The sequence below is a fragment of the Anopheles stephensi genome, chromosome 2 (genome assembly GCF_013141755.1).
Source record: "Anopheles stephensi strain Indian chromosome 2, UCI_ANSTEP_V1.0, whole genome shotgun sequence".
NCBI lineage: Eukaryota > Metazoa > Arthropoda > Insecta > Diptera > Culicidae > Anopheles > Anopheles stephensi.
Window position 1 is genome coordinate 77,976,101 of NC_050202.1, and position 19,717 is coordinate 77,995,817.

The following is a 19,717-nucleotide window of genomic DNA, read 5'->3' on the forward strand; positions in this document are numbered from 1 at the left end:
ACTTGAGATTGGGTAGAAGAAAGTGTATGGACAAATAACAATTCGTCAAACTGGTAATGGTGCTTGGTGGATACTTGCTGTGTGTGCCAGTGAGCAAGAAGGGAAAGAAAGCAACAGCAAAGCATACAATTCAACACAAGTTTTGTATGTCGCTGTGCTGAAGGAAATTTTGTTTGAATAAGATTGAAGCGTTTTCTAAGCTCAATCTATTGGAATTGTAATACCAATCTAGTGCAATCATATCGCAATATTATTTTTCCTACAGATTTTCTAAATAACTTTACCCGCAAACCTCCTGTCGAGTAACCTTTTCTCTGGAGATTTTATTAAAGTGCTTCCTATCATGTTCCTACCATCGATCGGATCGCTTGGTTGCAAATATAATTATTGCAATGCCGGAATGCTGATGGTTGTGTTTCGTGATTGAATGTAAATGAAATGTTTACTTTGAATCATTATTGCCGTGCATGCATCCGTGCAACCGTTGCGTGCACTGGCAATGAATGTTAATTTGTTTGCAGCATCCACATTAGCAAACAACGCAAATGTGCTTCAAAAGCGGATTACTTGAAACTCGATCGAGCTCAGACAAAAAAATTTAAAACTATTTTTTAACTACCTCGTTGCTGTGCTTTTGTAATGCATTTAAAAGCGTATTTATAGGCCGCGCTTTATAATGTCTGCGTTCGTCTAATACCTTGGTACATACCTCGGGTTTTCAAAAAGGGTCTATAATAATAATGATTAATTGAAGCTAAACGGTACGACGGTTTATGACGACGAACGAAAACTAACCCGCACCATTTAACGAGTTATTTAAATTCGTTGTGAGGCAAGCAAGTTTTAAAGCTTGCAGCATTTCCAGCGGCTCACGATGGCCGGCTACACGTGCCGATAGAGTAGATAAGATAAAGCTTATTGCTACATATATGACCTGATAAGCGTCCACCCAACGTTACACAGTGCGAACCGCTTAGTTTCATTTTATCGAGCGAGCTAAAAAAAAAAGAAAAGAAACAGCATCAACCCCAAAAACAGATGGTTAAAAGTGAACCGAAAAGAGAACCGGTACCGCTCAAAAGTACTCGAGAAACGGTCAAGGGATGATAAATAACAACAGTTTATTTCGTACCACCGAATCCGAACGCCAGCCAGCCACCTGTGACGTGACGGTGCAGGGTGAACGGGTGCAGCACGAAACCCGTAGATAAGAAGGGAATTCTCCAAGCGTTTGTGGCCGGTTTGCTCCACCAACATTCTCGGTCAGCAGCAGCTCTCCGGCATCGGGGTGTTTCCCTCCACCCTCCCGGACATAACTCTGCGAAGGCACGCAAATGGTCCACGGCTGGCTCGGTGCAACCCGACCAACCGGGCCGGGTGTACAATGAGAGAAACAAATCCCAGACACATAAACTTTTGAACCAAATCCAATTTGCGGATATGCGAGAACAAGTTTTCCCATTTTCGCTGCACGCTGCTGCTCTGCACCATGTTCACTCCAGCCAATGAGCGGCGCTCATAAGGCGGCGGCGGTGGTCGACAGACGACACCAACGGATGGTAATGTTGCGTCCTGCAGCATATGGGACTTTTCCGTGGTCCGGAGGTTTAGTGCTGATCCGACGTACGGATGGTTCAGTTTGGGAGGTTGCGGTGACCCAGGGGCCGGCAGGTGGACGATGGTCATCATTTAGGATTTCTACGGCCACCGTAGCCATCGTAGTCGCCGGAGGTGTGGGGACAGAATATGCATAACGATGTCAGCAGGTTCTTAAAGTGGCAAAAGAAACACGCCCGTGTGCCTTCGTACATCCTTTCCCCGGGACGCGACCGAATGTATGTGTGAGGGAGATGCACACCAAGGGAATTGTTGTGTATGATACATGGAACATGACTTTACCTGGTGGTGAATAGGTCCGGGAAGGATGCTGGGACCGGTTCTGGGAACGCACGTGCACTGGAACGGAACACACGGTCATTCGGAACACACCGGAAACCATCACCTGCACTGGGACGTGTGAACGGACCAACCGCAGCACAAACCCCTTGTTCGACTGTGACCTGAACCAACGTGGCGCTTACCGAAAGGGACGTGATTTCGATCCAGAAAACAGCTCAACTGAACCCGATGGTGTTGTGCCTCGCTGGTCTGGGCAAAGTTGTGTCGAACCGAGGCGAAGCGAGCTGTAAACGTGCCGAAGGTTATCTTCAATCGAAAACTATGCTAACAAATTGAAAATTGAGGAATCATCGCTTCAGATTTACCCGAGCTGAAGATTAAACCAACAGCCGGATGTTGTTCGGCAAGGGCGAGGTACTTCCAATTAGTTGATACATTCTCCGAACTGTTGGCATTCAGTAAATCAGCTAAATAATGATGGAAATCTGGGCGATTCCATCATATCTTATCTCCTAGGGTTTGGGACATTGGAAGGACAAAAGGAAGCTAACGATGAGCCGGACGAATAAATGGTTTAAAAGCACACGCTTCCTTCGAACTGTGGTAAAGCAAAGCTAATGTTATTATAATTACGGACAATCGCACCCGCCGTGGCTAAGCAATCGCCACCAAATGAACCTGAAGTCGTCAATTATGAAACCTTTTCTCCGCAATTCGATACCGTCTGGTCGCATCCAAGGCACTAAAAATTGATCGTTGCTTAGCTCCAAATCAGGGTCTCGTCACTGGAGACTGATATCCGACCGCACCGGGACAGTGACAGCAGCCCAGTTCATCTCATCAAAATTAAACCCCTAACCGTTCGTAGCTCCGTTGGGCTCGGCAGTGGCAGTGGCAGTGGAAGACGGTGGGCGACAGCAGGTATCCCTTCCGACCCGGCGCAGCCTTCCTCGGCCAGCGTTATACCAGCGACAGATAGGGGAATAATGATGATGATGGGAAAAGTTTTACACCAATCCCCAAAGATTCCGGTACCGAGTTCTTTCTCCTTCACGGGCACGGACGCAAACGCCTGCCATTATTATTGGTTTATGTGGCAGAAAGAGAGCGAGAGAGAGAGAGCGAGAGATGGTTCTCCTTTTTCTCACAAGGAAAAAGGGGGAAAGATTTGCTTTCGAGCGAAACATAAATAACTCCATCGTTGGGCTAGCATCGCAGGCCGGAAAAAAGGACAATAGGGTTACTGGAGGTTGATTGCAGTGAGAATGGCGATGTAGACATGGAATATTTTTGGCCGTGGAAGCTAATTATATGGTAGCCGTGGTACGGGAGCGAAAGTTGGGCACAGTTTGTTCACTCACCAACACTTAACAGAGTGGAGGTAATACTTAATCAACTATAAAGAGCGCTGGTTTATTGTTTAGAAGGAATCTCAGTTTAACAGTTCTGGAAATGGGCTATGATTTGCAGAACGGGCACTTGCGCACTGACTAATGTTGTTGCAGGTTATCATATTCTGACCAAAACTTTGTGAAAATGAAAATAAAAATATATTCCCGTGGCTTCTCTTTCGAGACACAGCCGATGTTGTTTAGGCTACAAGTTTCTCAAAACATTCACGTTGCTGTAAACTTTAGTCAAATTGTTTCGAGCTCTCGACGAGAAACAAAACAAGAGCTCATGGACAACACCACTGTACATAGCGGTACGTTAAAACAATGAGCTACAAGTTTTGGTAAAATATTTGTACATGTTTTGCAATATTGATCATCACGTCATCGGAGAGCTCTAGCGGCGGAGAGCATCAATATCCGTACCGTTAGTGTCGGGATCGATGGTCAAGAAGTTACTGTAGTCGAGAAATCTTACGAGAAACCCCCAGCAGACGGATGCTCGGTGCAGGCGTGTAATTGCATTTGTGGCATCAGCGCACCCGGAAGTCCGTGATTCGAACATCTCCGGGCGATAACACACACGCTTTGCCGGCTCAATCAGAAAACTTTTGCGTGGTGTGCCCACCGGGGACGAGATGTGTCGTTGAGTTGAGGGAGATTTTTCACTGAAGGGAAAGTTTTTCGCCATGACACCCCCCCCCCCCCCCCGGCCCATCCACTCCGAAAGCTGAACGGTGGTCTTAAGATGAGTGAAAGTGATTGTCCGCAGGGCATGACATCGATAATGGCATTAGGACGTTCGTCAGCAGGTATCATGATGGGCCGCCAGCAAGTTGGACATGTAATCCCCGTAAAATCCCGATCCCAATCCCATCCCGACCGTAGTGTTAGTGCGGGTAAGGACGGGAAAGGTTCGATCCCGTAGCTAAAAGTATGATTTAATTGGAGGATATGAAATCGCGTCCGCTTGTGTCCAGCGTTCACGTTGCACGTGCCGGGTGGTGTTACTTTTATTGATAATAACGAATGTTTTGCCATTAGCCTCCTGCGCCCCCGACTGGCGTAACGTATTCGGGGACCAACTTTTTTCCTCCAAGCAGCGGAGGTGAAGGGCGCGGGAGCTGCGTAAAAAAAGTTTTCCCGCTACGGCACCCTCGGGACTGGGCAGATCTATCACTGTACCAACGTCACTTGGCTGACCAAACACGCTGGGGAGGGGAGGGTGAGATGGAACGAGTGGAGGAGGGTGGGGGGGGGGAACAGGGGACACCCACAACCATGAAGTGGTGGGCGGAGGAAATCTTTCGCGCCGTCTTCCGTGGCAGGTCTTCAGGGGGCCCAAAATGTTGGCCGAAGTAGTGCGTTCGGTGTGTCAGTAATGAAAATAAATTCGCTTCACATTCCCGTGATGTCGGCCGGTGTTTCGCGGCCATCTTCGTCAGGCGGCGTCCCGCGGCCTTATCTCCCGCTCTCCAGGCACCATTAGGGCGCGCGCTAGTTGAAATATGTCCGGGGCAATGTTTTTCACTTAGGAAACTTTTGTCATTCCAATGAGTAATATTGCGTATGATAATGGTGATTATGGGCGCGGGCGCTGGCAGAGCCCACCGGAAAATGGTCATTTTTGTCACAGTGTGGCCCGGGAATCGGGAGGACCTTTCGTTGTTTTTTTTGGTTGTTAGACTTGAACTTCTTGCAAGCATTTTCACCTAACCAGCGCGCCATGCGAGGCACGGTGATGTTGCACGGCAAATGAAAAGGCAAAACAGCAGCAGCACGCTTCGATGAGCCCATGCCTGCACGCGTGTATCACCGGGCCATTTCTTATGCGATTAAAAATGACTTTTCTCCGGTAAGCGTTCCTTATCCAATAGGAAAGCGTAACGAATAGGCTTTCATCCACGGGCAGATGGGATTTTCTGCAGCCCTGGCATTCGAAGCGGCGATAAATCAAAGATAACGCTCGATCAATCAAACCCTTTTCAACGATTTAAGCACGGCGCCCCGGTTTCCGGTACCGGCAAACTGGTTAAAGAAGGCAAATTTGTTCCTGTGCAGCATCCGGCAAGGAAGCGGAGCAAACCTGGGAGCCTGCCGGATGTGGTGTTCCTGTTTGATGCGCCCACCTGGGGATTAGTTGATGATGCTGTTGGTGTATAATTTAGCCGGGGGAATTTATTGTCGTACCGATAAGAACCTTTCCACCGCCGAAAGCTAATGGAGCACCGTGAATCACCGTGGCCGCGGGAAACTGGAATGGAAAAAGGAGGTAAAGCTCTCCTTGTTGAAGGCTTGAAGGACGTCGCGTGCAAACATAATTTCGATCGTCGTACAGGAAGAGTGAGCTATGGTGCCGGGACTCGACGGATGTTTTTATCAGCCGGATTCAATAAATCTGTGGCAGCGTTTTTGCCCGGCGATGTGTAAAACCACTGTTCGCACGCGATTGGGGCGATGGTGAACGGGACGCGGTTAGCGAATCAGCATGGATAATGCAGTGTCGGTACGTGTGTTGCGTTAAGTTGTCTTGTCGCGCGCATGTTGGCGGGATGTCTTGTCGCGTTGATGGTGCCATATCGTTAGCAACTGCAACACTACAGGACAAGTGAGGTGATTTCGATGGCCAAAAGTTTGAGGATGGATTTTCAATTTAAAAACTTTTACCAACAAAACACAGAGAGTTGAATAAACATTAAGCCAATACAGATAATCGAACTTGAAACCGTTTCAATCGACCTTATTGTTATAATTTTTAATGTTCACAAAATTACCTTTTCAGTAATGATAATATTGATTGGTGAGATAATATTACATCGATTCGTACTCTTATTCCCTTTAGTGCAATTTGGTGATCGAATCGTTTCGGGGCGAGCCGGGAAGCGTATCTAACCCCCGGCACGACGGTAAAGGTGAAATGTTATTTCACTCGTTTCGATTACATTCCAGAAAATTATATCACACCATTGAGTAGTGGAAGCTTCCGGTGCGCGGGTTCCCCAGATTCGCCCGGATACCTTCACATCCGGTCGCGTCCTGACAATGATACATGCGGGCTCGTTCGGGCCGCTGGGGCAACGGTGGGCATGCTCAACCCTACGAGGCACCGAATAGGGGGAGGAGAGTTTTTCACAAAGCTATTGTCGCGAGGAGGCGCCACTAACAGATTGGATGCTACGACGTTTCAAATTACTGTGCCGGTGTGCTGTGTGGCGTGAGTGCATAAGGCAGCGGGGACAGAGGCGGATTCCTTCGAGAACGGATAGGGAGGACATTTTTCATCGCCACATGTATCTTGGTGGCTCGGTTACAGCGGGAATCCGCCAACAGCTCAAACACGGTAAACCAGAGCGGGACAGAGCAAGGACGTCACAGTCGTCACAATCGAATGGTTGGATCGAAAGGGGAAGAAGACAAAAAAACTACGGTGCACTGGAAAGAAATTCAATAAATCTTTCACCTGGAACACACACGCTTTGTAGTGAAGGTGTGTGAGTGTGTGTTTGTGTATGTGAGTTCTGGTGCAAACGGATCGGCCGGAGCTGGCAGGCGAGAAGTCGTACTAAATCGCTCGCTGTTACGTAGTCGTAAAACGAGCGCGCTACACCTTAGCTCGACCCATCCTAGCAGTACTAGTGAAGCACAGGAGACATTTCTAGCCACGTTCCGTTGCACGAAGCGCTAACCGTCGCGTGAGGCGATGGATCGATCGATCGGAAGTGTCATCCGGCGGGATCGGATCTAGTTGAACGCATGCTTCCGAGATCGGTTCGGCATCGCCTCGGAACACAGCAGGAAAACGTCCGCAAACGGTGACATACATATTCGCCCGTCGGTATACACGCGTTATCACACACACGGCAAACCTCTCACGGCAAAGCTCTCACCCGGGATGAGCCCGCTCGGGGAGTGGGAAATAAATGGCAAAAGCTATTTGTAACATTTCAGCAAAATTATTTCTCGAGAAATTTACTTCTTTTCTACTACCACCACCCAACCTTTCTGTTCCGTTTCTTTGTTCGCTGGGCTTTCCCGCCCAGCTTTTCAAGGTTTCCCGGAACCTGTGAACCCCAACGCTAAGGAGTCTTACCATCTATGGATGGTTTCTGATCAAGGACGGGACGAAGGTGGATGGTTGTGTCCCTACCGTATCGATGCTGAGCGAGATTGGAATGGGAAATGTTAATCCAGACATGTTGCAAGCAAAACCACACCTGGGAACCACAAACGTTAGGTTTCGAAGATGATTTGTCGTAAAACTTTTTCGTCATGTTATTCTCGTCGTTGTTTTATGATAGATACGTTACGAGCAGTACAATGCATTGTGCATCGATTGGTGAGTGTTGATTAAATGCCTGGTACAATTCTAATTGTACGGGCTCTCTACGCTTTACAGCATATTTATGTTTAGTTGAAATCTATCGATATCGGATGCAGTTAGTTTTTAAACTTTCTAGACTTGTTTTAAATACTGCTTTCTATGAAACAGACAATAAAATAGCAAACAATAATAGTAATATTACTAAAAAAAAAACAGATTCCATCCAACAGCATTCAAATACTAAAGTTACTGCGATTTTCCGGGAATGTTATGCATAGTTTGATGGAGGCGCCCAGTGTTTCGTACAGCTGCAATTCTGCGAGTATGTTGTATTTGGATGGAGGCGCCCAGTACTTTATAAAAAGTGTAGATGGATGCCGACTGACATTGTTGGAAAAAAATAAAAATTGACAAAAACAATTTAAACGTTATAGTTTTTTAACACTTTAAACCAAAACAAGGTTTTACTGTATTGTATGATACATGAAATAATTTAATGTGATGTTTTGTTATGATTTTTTTTCCTACTTGGAAGTTTTCTATTGCGATATGAAAATAGTTATATTAAAGTTAAAAAACATTTGACAGCACATAAAAAATATCTACCTCTTGGGGCCTAAGCTTTTGTAAAACAAACAAACTAAAAAATCCCATAAAATGTGGCACGGCACGCATCAGAGACTTTATTCAGACGCGAATGACAGCAAAAGTGTCTAAAGCTTCTCCTCGCACTATAGCCAATGAGGTCCGTCTGCCTACGAGTGATAGCAAGCTTTTGATTCGTCCAGCTCGCGTTCCCCACGCTCCATTTCGTTCCCTATCGAAGCTACGCTATTCAACCCAAACTGCCGCTGCCCAAAGTCGTCAACGGCTATTTACATAATTGACAAGCAGCCCCAACTTACGATCCGTGTGAGTACGGCTGGTGCCCGGATGGTGGATCGAATGTTTTGGCCTTAAATAATTTGAATATTTCGCCTCTCGGCTCGGTCGTTTCTTCTGCTTTCCTGTTAGTCTGTCAATGCGGGGAGGCGGACCAAACGTTAGCTTCTTAGTGTGCCACTGGCTTGAGCTGCCAACATTCAAACAGTTAGTTGAACCGGTTAAGAGAACGCTACGTTCAGCGCGAAAGAAAGAGTGAGCAAAGCAGTCTTGAAGTTGAGTTGATCAAACGTGTCCGTCAGAGAAAGGGTCCGTTTGTTGCCAAATTTGTTACACATCGTTGGGCTTTGGGAGCTTGGGTAGAAAAAAATCTAGTCCATTTGCAAGAACGCCTTGTCTGAAATTCACGTGAAGCAAACTTTTGGGAATGCTTCTTTCTTCGAATGAGCATTGACTCCGAGCTCGAGTTGATTGACTATATACTGTCGTTATATCGTTGAAAGTAGCGTTCACTGCAACCTCAATAGTCTCTTGGAACCAAAGTGCTTATAAAAATGGAGTGGTTTTTTCTCTAATTTGATCCGAAACGTTGGAATGATCGGGATGAAATCTATTGCGGAATGTTTTAATTGCAATATTTATCACAACCGATCAATATTATTTGCATTTTTGGGTCGAATGCCTCATACGATGTTAGAGTAGTTTCCTGCTTACACTTTCCCCTTGGCACACCAACAGCAAATATTGTGATTACGACGAACAAAATCAATATACGATTAAGCTGAGAAAAATCAGCACAAAAGTTTACGAAAGATGGAACGGTCGCATACGCTGTAAAAAGGTCTATAGAATCGAACCTGCATGAAAACTGGGACGCAAAGTAGTACCAGGGCTTCCCCAGGCCAGTTCCGTTCCCTCCCGCCTTCCACACGTTACGGTGAGTGATTCGCTTTCAGAAAACTCATCGGTCGGATTGTGTGCTTTATTACTATTTTCTTTTCCCAGTGCATAAAGTCATCCTGGGCACGGGCGCACCCAGAACACTGCACACATGGCACGGGGCGATACGTGTGGCATCCGCCAGGAAGTAGCAGGGTTCCAGGAGCGAAAAATCCAAATAATTTATATTGACTTTTAATTTATTGCTGTGGATAAATTTCCGGCTCTGAGTGCATTCGTTTTCGCTCGTATTCCCTCTCTCTCTCTCTCTCTCTTTGCTCGCGAGCGCTCTCTCAGTCCCTTATTTCCACCCATGCATATCTGGCCCTTGCTGGTAGGGTGAAAGGGTTCTCGTTTCTCCACTGCACCTGAATGCAGGTCGGTCGGCCGGATGCACCTTTCCAGTTGACTTCTGCGTGATAAAGCCGGGCCAGACCATGGGAAAGTAGGCTCCCGAACCACCTGATGGTGAGGCAAGCCCGGGCGACCGGTTGAGATTACGATCGTTCAGTGTGTTTACACAACTTTAATTAATCTATAACACGATCTAGCAGCAGAATAAATTGCATTTTCTACAACTATCGAAGCGTCTGCACAACTGCACCGTGCGGGCGTCTCTATTCATGGCACAGCTCCATAGCTCGGTGCACACACCAAAGCAACACATACACGTATGTGTTTGTATGTGTGTGTTCCATTTCTCATTTCCGTCTTGAGCATGTCCGCGGTGGATGGATGAAGAGCTTACTCTAGTGAGCATAAGACCTGCCCGTCCCCAGCAGGTGCCAGGCATGCGGTTTCGTTTCGCAAATGGAAAACCCGGACGGGAAAATGTGTGCTCGCCAAAAAAAAAAAAAAAAGAAGCACGCTAATTGCAAACTTCATCGGTCCACTTTAGCTAACCGGGACCGATTTGGACGGAACGATCTGCAACAATATCTTTAAACATCCGGCGGTACGCAAACGTTATCGCGCCCTGTGTCCTAAATCGCTTCGCGATGGGGAAAAGCAAAATTCGGGGGAAAAACATCACACAATAAGCGGAATGGAATTCGCCAATTCGCGCGCACCCTGATTTGCCTTTAATGTGCGACCATCTGCGCCGGAGAGGTAATCAAAAATGCATAACCACACATTAACTGAGGCAAAGGCAAGCCTCCCCATCGCTGGGCCTCTTCCCTGTGGTGTTTCCCCTAGGATGATGAGCACTTTTCACGCAACTTTTGCAGGCATCTCGGGCGGCTTTAGCTTTCTGCTGGCCGGTCGCGGAAGTTGGTGTGTTAAAAATCACATTAAGTTTAATGACGTTTGAAATTGGTGGATGGTGTGGGGTACGGAAACGTTCCACCGCTCGACACGGCTATTGCGCCCGGTGATGGTAGCACCCGGGTGTAATTGAAATGAAAATTTACAATTCCAATTACCTTCCATTATGCTGGCCCGACTCAATTGATGTGAGGATAGTTTGGTTCCGCTTGGGGCAGATCACCGGCTGCTGGTTTGGGGTTGGTACCGTGTCCGTACCGTATTACTACTCATCGGCAAGGTGAATGTGATGCAAATTTCATCGTATTTGTGTGAGTACCATCCATCCATATGCCGGCAATTTTCGTCGAAGGACGCGCGCTTACTATTGAAAATCAATTGGTTTGTATTTGGCAGTAAAACCGATTGGTTGTCGATTGTGGGAAAATGTTTGTAGTTTTTTTGTTTCGCTGTGTTGCCAAATGAAAATGGGAATTAAATTGTAGCTTAGGTTATAAAAGAAAGACAAGCAGCTGTAACATTATTAACTGAAGTAAAGCTTCGGCCTGTAATGTCAGGTCAATATCAGACCAAACAGCTAAAATCATTTCGGTACTTTAACACGGCTTGTTTATTCGGGAAAAATGAGTAAATCTGGTCTGTCTCTGCAAATTTATTAAAAGCTAAAAAACACAGCAGAACTTTTTCAAACGATATCCCATGTTTAGCAGAGTAGCATCAATCTTTCCAAGAAGGAGCACAGCTAAGTAAGAATGATTCTTGGGACTGTTTACTCTAACCACAGTTACCACAATATATTTACCCACAACTCACCTGCATCTGCATAGTGTCGAACAGTCAGCGGTCGAATGCCCAGCATCGGCCCCGAAACGAGCGAATCAATTTTAATTTGCTTACCATCTTGAGCATGCCCTTGGAAGGGTTCCTTAGTGTCTTAGTGGCCTGCGAACGGATTTTGCACGATGCCATTTCTTTCTTTCCTGACCCCCTCGGCTCACCAACACCTTTTGCTGGGTGGTGCTCCCAAAGCCCATTCCCAGCCAACCGCAACGGGTGTAAGAAAACCAACGGGTTTTGGGATACAAATTAATTAACTTCCAGGTAAGTGGTTTATCATGTCTGTTTCCAAGCAATAAGATCGGAAGATACCGACCGGCCATTGAAATCTAACGACGGTAACGCAGGAGTGTTTAATGTGCCCAGCTCGTGAGTGCTTCGCCGGGCAGACACTTTAGAGAAGGAACAAATACTCACTCGTACGACTTCGACTTGCACTGTTCGGATAAGACGGGTGCCAATTTTCTTCTTCTCTCTCTCTCTCTCGCTTTTTCTAGGTACATCTATTGACTGCATTCTTTGTGACCGTAACACACCACCGACGAATGTCAACTGACTGTCGTACGTACGCCGTTTGAACACCATCTATGCCGGTAGCGCTGAAGCGGGAACGAGACGAGCAAGAAACAGATCAACTTCAACAGACAGAAGCTGACGTGACAGCCGTTCGTTGTGTTGGTTTTTCCCCCATTTCGATGGAGTGGTGTGCTTCTTGAAGTTTGCGTAAACGGTGCAGACTGCACTGCTGCATCGAGGCTGGGTGTCAAAGAGAGGGTAGCCTTGGGACCATGGGTCGTATTGAATTCTTCACCCGGTTCCGCTTTCCCTCTCGTTCGTTCGCACCCCGTTCACCGGAACGTGTAGTTCGGGCTAAAAATCTACGAAGCAAAATCGTTCGGAATGTCAAAGTGGCTATCAAGCGTCGGTGCGCTGCGTTGGGGATAAATGTCATCGATGGAACGGGCTGCGGTGTCTTTCGCGTCGAACGAGCAACCCGAAGCCGGCAAGACAAACAGTGTGAAGTAATGGAAGTTTGGCTTAGTTTATCATGAACTTCAGTCTTCCGCAATCCGGGAAACCGGAATGCTTTCAACCAATGAAATGGAATAGCTCTAATTAAGGTGCTATTAAAAATGGAGTAAAAGCTCCCACCGGAGACAGAGCCCAACTATTTCTACTTCAGCACTTAACTCACTAATGGAATGGCGGAAGAAAATAGTATCAAATGTATCGGCGTCAGGTTTTGTATTAATTTTGGTTTTTATTTTCCGAATTTGTGGACTGGTACAATAATCATACAGGATTTTGCTTCAAGCACTGGAAGGATGCTGGATCCTTCGACCTAACGCTAAAAGGGGCAGCTGTAGAAGCTTCCCCCTAGCTGGCTGGGAGTTAGTATCCCTCTCCGTTGTTTTCTTCTGTTTGCGCCAATGTTCTTGTTTGATGCTTGCCTCATTCGTCATCCCGGTTTTGTATGCGTTTGTATCGGCCCAGCTTCCGGTGTTCGTTCTAGACTAGCCCAGGCTCACCTGTCCTACCGCAGCACTCATCTTGGCTGGTAGCAAACGCTTACGGTTTACTGGGAGGGGGGGATTTGTTTACCATTAAAGTCAATATTTAATTTACTTAATTTTCTGTTTTCCCACCTAGCCAGCGCCATTACAGTCGTGCAATGTAACTAGAGTGATTACCTTTTTGTCTGTGGTTTTAGCCTCAATTTAAGTACTTTCATCTTCATCTTTGTGTTTTAGTGGATTTGCTTTCAATTTCGCTCCACGTTGTTGATTTTAGCGTAGCGATTTGTGTGTTTGTGTTTTTTTACGTTAAAGGCTAAATATGTACGGTCTTATCTAAGGGGGGATTTTTTTGGGTTCGTTTACGTCTATCACCATTGCTCCGCTCACCAGCATTGACCGCTGATCAATGCGCAGATGTTGGATTTTGGTTTTTAGACACTGTTCAATGCGTTAGCTGCTAGTTTTTGTTTGGTTTTGTTTTTAAGTTCAGCGCCGGCAATTTTTCCATTTTCTATTTTCTTTACGTTCTTTGTTTTAGGGGGGTGTTTGCTATCTCCACTTCCGCTTCCGGGAGTCTCATTAGTTGTAGTAGTAGTTGTAGTGGGGTAGGGGTACTTATTATTATAGTAGCTTACGATTTACATGCTCAAAGGTACATCCATATTTAAATATAAAAAGTCTTCATTCAATCCCCACCCATCCGAAAACCGTTTGATGTTAGCTTTTGCATACTTTTTCGGGGGATTTTACTTTCCGTCTACCGTCATCCATGCCCAGTTACTGCAGCTCACTTTTGAGCAGTGTTTTTTGTTGGTTTTATGCACAGAGCTTGTTGAGCATTGAGGGCTTCCGGAGCGTGGAGTTGCAGTTGACAACCCCACGCCATCATGCATTAACGGTTCGCTCTGGTGTCGCTTTTAAAAATGTATCATCAGAAGATATAAATAAGAGTTTTTGAATGTATCTGGCCATTCGTATGCTACCACCGAGAGATAGAGAGACTGTACTTATCACTATTGCGCTCGCGTCTTTTTCTTTTCTTTTTGTGTGTGTCTATATGTACGTGAGCATTACTTACGTCTATCGGTGCCAGAAAGTAATTTGTGTAGTTTATGTTGTTTGGGTTTCTGCTTCTTCTTCTTCTTTTAAAGTTATATGTTAACGTGCTATTTACAAGTGACGATGCGTTACGGTGACGCACCGAATGAAAGTGTGACTCCTAGCGAGCTTTAACTAACACGCCGTTTACAGTGAAATGTGCTGCTGGTTTTCGCTAGAAATGTACATTACAAGCATTGCCCCTACTAAAGCACACGGGATGGGAAATGTTTGGCTTTGATGGGTTTGATGAAGAAGTCTTCGGAGGAGCAACGGTGGAACGTGGCCAGAACGTACGTCACTTGGTTGGACGGGAATTAGACCAACTTTTTCCCTTTTTTTGTGTTTGTTTCATGATTCACCGACCCTTTTCGCTTTTCTCTTGCTTTTTTTTTTGGTTGTCACAATCTATTCCTTGTGATTGAGCCGCCCCGGGAGCTTGGGTAGTCTTGGGTTTGCCCGGCAGAAGAAACAGTACGTAAGAGAGAGGTTCAACAATTTTTTACCGAGTTTAAATACTGCACGTTCTGCAGAGCAACTTGAGGGATGCAGTGGGATGGGGGAGTTGGCAGCGAGAGACTGAGCGAAATAAAAAAAGGACACCAAGGAAGGACGAAAAGTTGGCGCGTCTAAAAGTACCGCCAGCCATTCATCATGGCTGCAGGCTTATTCACGCTTGAGTGCATCAAAAGTGCCGACTGCATATTTCCTTTGCTTTTTGTTCGCCAGGTTTCTTTTTTTTTTGCCTTAGTCTCATTCTTTAATGTGGATCCGTCCGTGGGGTTTTTTTTTTCATTCCCGCTGCTGGATTGCGATTGTGTTCTTCGAATGAATGAATGTCACTCGAAAGGCTGTGACAACGTGCTCGCGTGTCTTCCATATTCCGGGCGCTTTCCACCGCCGCGAACCTCGCAGGAAAGGATTGCCCAAGCCTTTTCTTGGCATGTGTTCCGCATCCGGGTGCGTCCGGGTGCAAGTGGTGGGGCGCAAGTGTCCCACCGACACCCAGCCGGATGTCGGTCGAGCCATGCGGGCAAGATAATATCGGGAGCGGAAGTTTTATAGACCAACCGAAAACTTTTAACACCACAGACACATTGACGTGTTGAATTCGGGACGATCAAAGCCGCCTTCTCTCTCTCTCTCTATAGGGGAGGGGAAGGTGGAAAGAGGGGAAAGCAGTTCGGATTGTGGAGAATGAAAATGGGAACCCAAATCCACACACACACACACGCTCGGGCGCGTTGCAAAAAGAAAGCAGAAGGGTAGAGCGGAGTGAAAAAAAAGTCCCTGGAAAAGCCCTCAAACCTCAACATTTTGCGAACTTTTCGCAAAGAATGATCCGGAAATGGGTTCCAAGTGGATAAAAGTGTAAAACCACATAAAAGAATGCGAAGCAAGAAGATAAAACAGATCCCATCCATCCCTTTACCCCGTTCCATTTCCCTCTTGGGAAGCCTCTTTTCGTCCACAAAAAAAAAAACAAAAGTGAACCGTACCGGACAGAATGAAGTGGTTTGGACGGGTGAGAACAAAAAAAAAAATCACCACAAGCACAACGGCGAAAAAACAATCTACGCCTAATCTTATTCCATCAAAATGGGACCCATTGCGCCATCGAATCGAAACTCCGGGCAACCCATCATCGGAGGACAGAAAAGTGTGTGTTCCGGCAGCCGTCACATTACGCGGTGTTCTCGGTAGTTTCAGGCAAGTGGTTGTTTGCTGAGCTTTTCTTTCGCCAAAAAACGCACACACACACACACATGCAACTGGCTCACAGCAACGAGCACGCATATTAAAACCGCGGAAATTCAATCTCCAGCTTGGGCAAACAATTTCAAGGAAACAGAACCCAGCCAAAGTCCTGCCGTTCCTGGTGCTGCTGCTGCTGCTGGAAAAGCGGTGGACAGTGAGCGTGCGAGCCCACGGGGGAAAGTTTGGTAAATTTTCCTAATTTTGTACCAACAAAGCATGGGGTGGAAAAGCAGCTTCTGTGGTCGTTAGGTAAACTCGGTTTCAATAGCAATAGCGTCGTGCTCCCGGACTGTGCCCGGTTTGCACGTCCCTAGCACGTCATACTTGCGTTGCCGAGTAAATCGAGTAGAGACCGGCTCGGTGCAGAAGCGAAGGTGGGTGTATGAAAGCGTCGTGTGTACTTGTGCCCCGAGTGCTTTTGTGGTGAAGGGGACAGTAGCATAAACAGGCAGGCACCCCCCCCCCCCCCAAGTACTGCACTCGATGTCAGCGCAGTGTTTGTTTGTTTTCATATTTTAATTGATTCTTTCCTCCCGGCCCGGGCAAACGAGCGACGGTGATCGGTCGCGTACAAGCCAAAGGGAGCGGAAAGAATGCGACGATTGGACGTTCGAAAAGTTTTGCCCCTCCACTGCCGTCCATGATGCCGGCCGGCCGGCTCTGTCCTGCCTACGGTGTAATAACTTCATCAAACCTCATTATTGAAACATTTCTGGGCCGGTTCGCTGACACGGGGTTTGCGTGCGGACGGTGGTGTGATGCCCCCGGGGGGTGCAACGGGGGAGCCTAAGTGTTCGCAGCGGACGGCTTGGGGCTCCGGGTGTACGGGAGCATGAAAGTCGTTTAGCCAATTTTGCTACAAGTTGACTTTTTGATAATCAAAACAATGGTTAAAATTTATTTACAAAAGACTTCGCTCCCAACCGGTGCCATCTGCCGGCGTTCACACACACACCGCCAGCAAGTCGCAAGAACCGTGCAGCGGGGGGGGGGGGGGGGGGGGGCATAAGTAAACCACCGAGTACCGTTGGGGTACTCGGGCAAAATTTTCCCACCCACCCTCCCATGAAGAGGGTGAAGAGGGAAAGGATGGGATGGGAGGGGGAAGCGAAGGATAACAGTGACAGTGACAGGCTGTGGTAAGATGGGCACATGCCCAGAACCTAGCAGCCGTACTCTGTCGCCCAGCGCCCGTGCCCGAATTGATTTTAATTTGCTTAAGACTTTATCTAAATATTAGCGCACACAACTTACGGTTCTGCCATTCCTCCCTTCCCCTTCTCCTCCCCTACCTTCATCGTTCCAGCGGACGGGAAGCCGGGCTTCAAATGTCATTTTCCGGCTTCAATAGGCCGCACCGCAGATCCGCAGACATTCATAAAGCATCGTCGTCGTCATTTTCCATCACACCAATCCACGGAGTTCCACAGGCTTACCGGTGCGATTTGGTTGACTTTCTCTTGTTGAATTAGTAATGATGCCCGAAAACCCGAGAAGCATTCGCGCACAACGTACGTACAACTTTGTATGCCGTTGCCAGCCAATTGCCGCGATGATCCTGCCCCCGGTGCTGGATGGATCACCGAGGGGAAAAGTTTGGTACCGATTTGCCTGTCACGTCAGCCCGCGGACGCTCCCGAGTGACAGACGCACTCGAGTGGCTGACGTGTGTCCCCCGCTCCCGGTGTTTCAAGGTGTTTGACGGCAAATTAGCGACAATGCACGATTTCCTGCGGACCAATGCGTATGTACACGAGCGTTAGGGGGCCTACGCTTAGCTGCAGCAAGCGACGTTCCGCGGTGGCGGTTAATAGTGATGAGTTTGCTAATATCTAGTGTTGTGAGCAATCCGCGTCTCGCAATTTCGCTTAAGTTTCACACATATACACCTATACAGAGGGTTGACGGAGGCGACCGGAGTAAATTGGTGGCCCTCGTCGGAGGAATCGCTAGTTCAAAAGCGCATGATGAAACAACGGGCAATGTGTCTAGGTGGTAAAAGGGGGATGGTGTGCATCGAGTCGTCTCTTTGGCATATATGTATGGGTTTTTGTTGCTGTTGACGTTCTTCTGTTGACGTTCTGCTTCCCTACTGCTTTCTCTACCACTTTCGCAGTGTACGAGAGCAATTTCTTTTTGAGATGAATTATCAAAGTACAGTCCTTTGTGACCTCGCGCGCAGGGTCGCTTCTTCTACCGTTTTGAATTATCGCTAATGTATCTGTGTGTGTGTTATCCTTGAATCTATTGAACTGCTGGTGTATGGCTGGGTTGGGTTCGTCGTCTATAATAATCAAGATTGAGTTTTCGCCCCGCAGGATCTCCTCGTGCGCCACACTGATTGAAGTTCAAGCGGAAGATAATGGGAAACGACCTAAACCTGAACCGCGTAATCCATCGGAAACCGGCTAGAGTTTTGTTGTTGTTGTTCTTGCTTTGCGTCACAGCACCGGGGTGGGATTGTTTAATCACGCTAGGGCCATTTTCTAGCTGCTGTTGTGTAATACCGCCAGAACCCAGCAGAACTAAAAATCAAAAATCTGTCCCATAGCTCCAGTTGCACATATGATGGGGGAAACGAAAGAGGAGCCTACTATCACTATACGGTTTGCGTCTAGGTGTGCCACACGAACGAGCGGCCGTCGAAATGGATGGTGGGCCAATCCTTAGATGATGAGCTTCGAGCGATCGAAAAGCGTGCCGCCGTGTAGCAGTGCACCGAACGGAGCCACTAGCCAGGGCAGTATGGGCAGCAGCGTCGTCAGCAGCACCACGCTCCAAGCCGATGATTTCGGTGCGGTTCGGTGTAGGGAGGTGGCTCCGGAGCGCGACGTGGAGCTGGCCACCTGCATCTCCTCCGAGTGTATGTCGGACGATATTCGCTGCGTGTAGAACTGGAAGATGTCGCTTACCTTGGGAGAGGAGAAGTGTGATTTGATGATGACGGTCAGTTCCCGGACAAAATCGTCCACCAACGAAAAAAAAAACAAAACAAAAAATCGTCCCGTGTCCTTACCTCGTTCCAGCCGTAGCGATTTTTCGCCTGCACGATCGCTTCGTACACGGAGCTGTGCTGCAGGCCGCGCAACGTAAACGCCATGACGTGTGTCAACGGTTCTGATGGGGGTCGTGGGGCAGGCGTTAGGATGACATCGTGCCATCGGCCCGGCTGCTGGAAGGTTTCGTTCATCTGCGATCGATCCGTGAGCGTCGGGGAGGGGGCAGCAAGCGGGAACGGAAAAGATCAACAATTTTAGCAACACACGAAACCCATCCCGACGTATTGGAGGCACGGTGAGGTGGACACGTCACGGGACGCTTACCATCAGTTTCCGGTAGAGCAATCGGACCTCCTGCAGCGGTGGATAGCTTTCCACTTTCCAGGTCAAATTAAAGCTGTCGGTCGAGCGGCTCCACGGTGGCGACAGGAAATCGGCCGGCCCTGGACGTCCCGAAACTTCCATGTACTTCTTGGACCGACCCAATGAGTTGTCAGCCACGCAGCTATCAAACATAACATTAAAAGAGCTTTAAAATAGAAATAGGGACTTTCCAAGCAGCGAAAATGCAAGACGTGTTTGCATATAAAGGGTAACTCCGTCATATGTGTATAAATAACCCAACCCTGGAAAACCAACAAAACCATTTTGGTCCGATACGGAGAAGCGTTCAAAATTTGCACCGGAAGTCGTTTAGTTTGGCTGAATGAGGTGCGCAAAAATTGCAAACAGAACTATGCTGTTCGCGTTTGTCCACGTTCACATAGCAGAGCTGCTTGCGCCAGCCTAAAGGTACATTCCGGTTAAAGC

At 47.5% G+C, this 19,717-nt stretch overlaps 1 protein-coding gene across 3 annotated transcripts in view; it reads right to left on the reverse strand.

Annotated features, from left to right (window-relative positions):
- Window positions 1-12,771: 12,771 nt before the first annotated feature.
- Window positions 12,772-19,717, reverse strand: part of LOC118508473 (neural cell adhesion molecule 1) — a 179,682-nt gene continuing 172,736 nt past the window's right edge. For all 3 annotated transcript variants that reach the window (XM_036048283.1, XM_036048286.1, XM_036048285.1), the window contains exons 9-11: window positions 19,232-19,412; window positions 18,925-19,098; window positions 12,772-18,820 (exon numbers count right to left, since the gene is read on the reverse strand). In XM_036048283.1, the coding sequence (XP_035904176.1) occupies window positions 18,575-18,820; window positions 18,925-19,098; window positions 19,232-19,412 (601 nt within the window). In that variant the 3' untranslated portion in view covers window positions 12,772-18,574. The remainder of the gene's footprint in view (window positions 18,821-18,924; window positions 19,099-19,231; window positions 19,413-19,717) is intronic.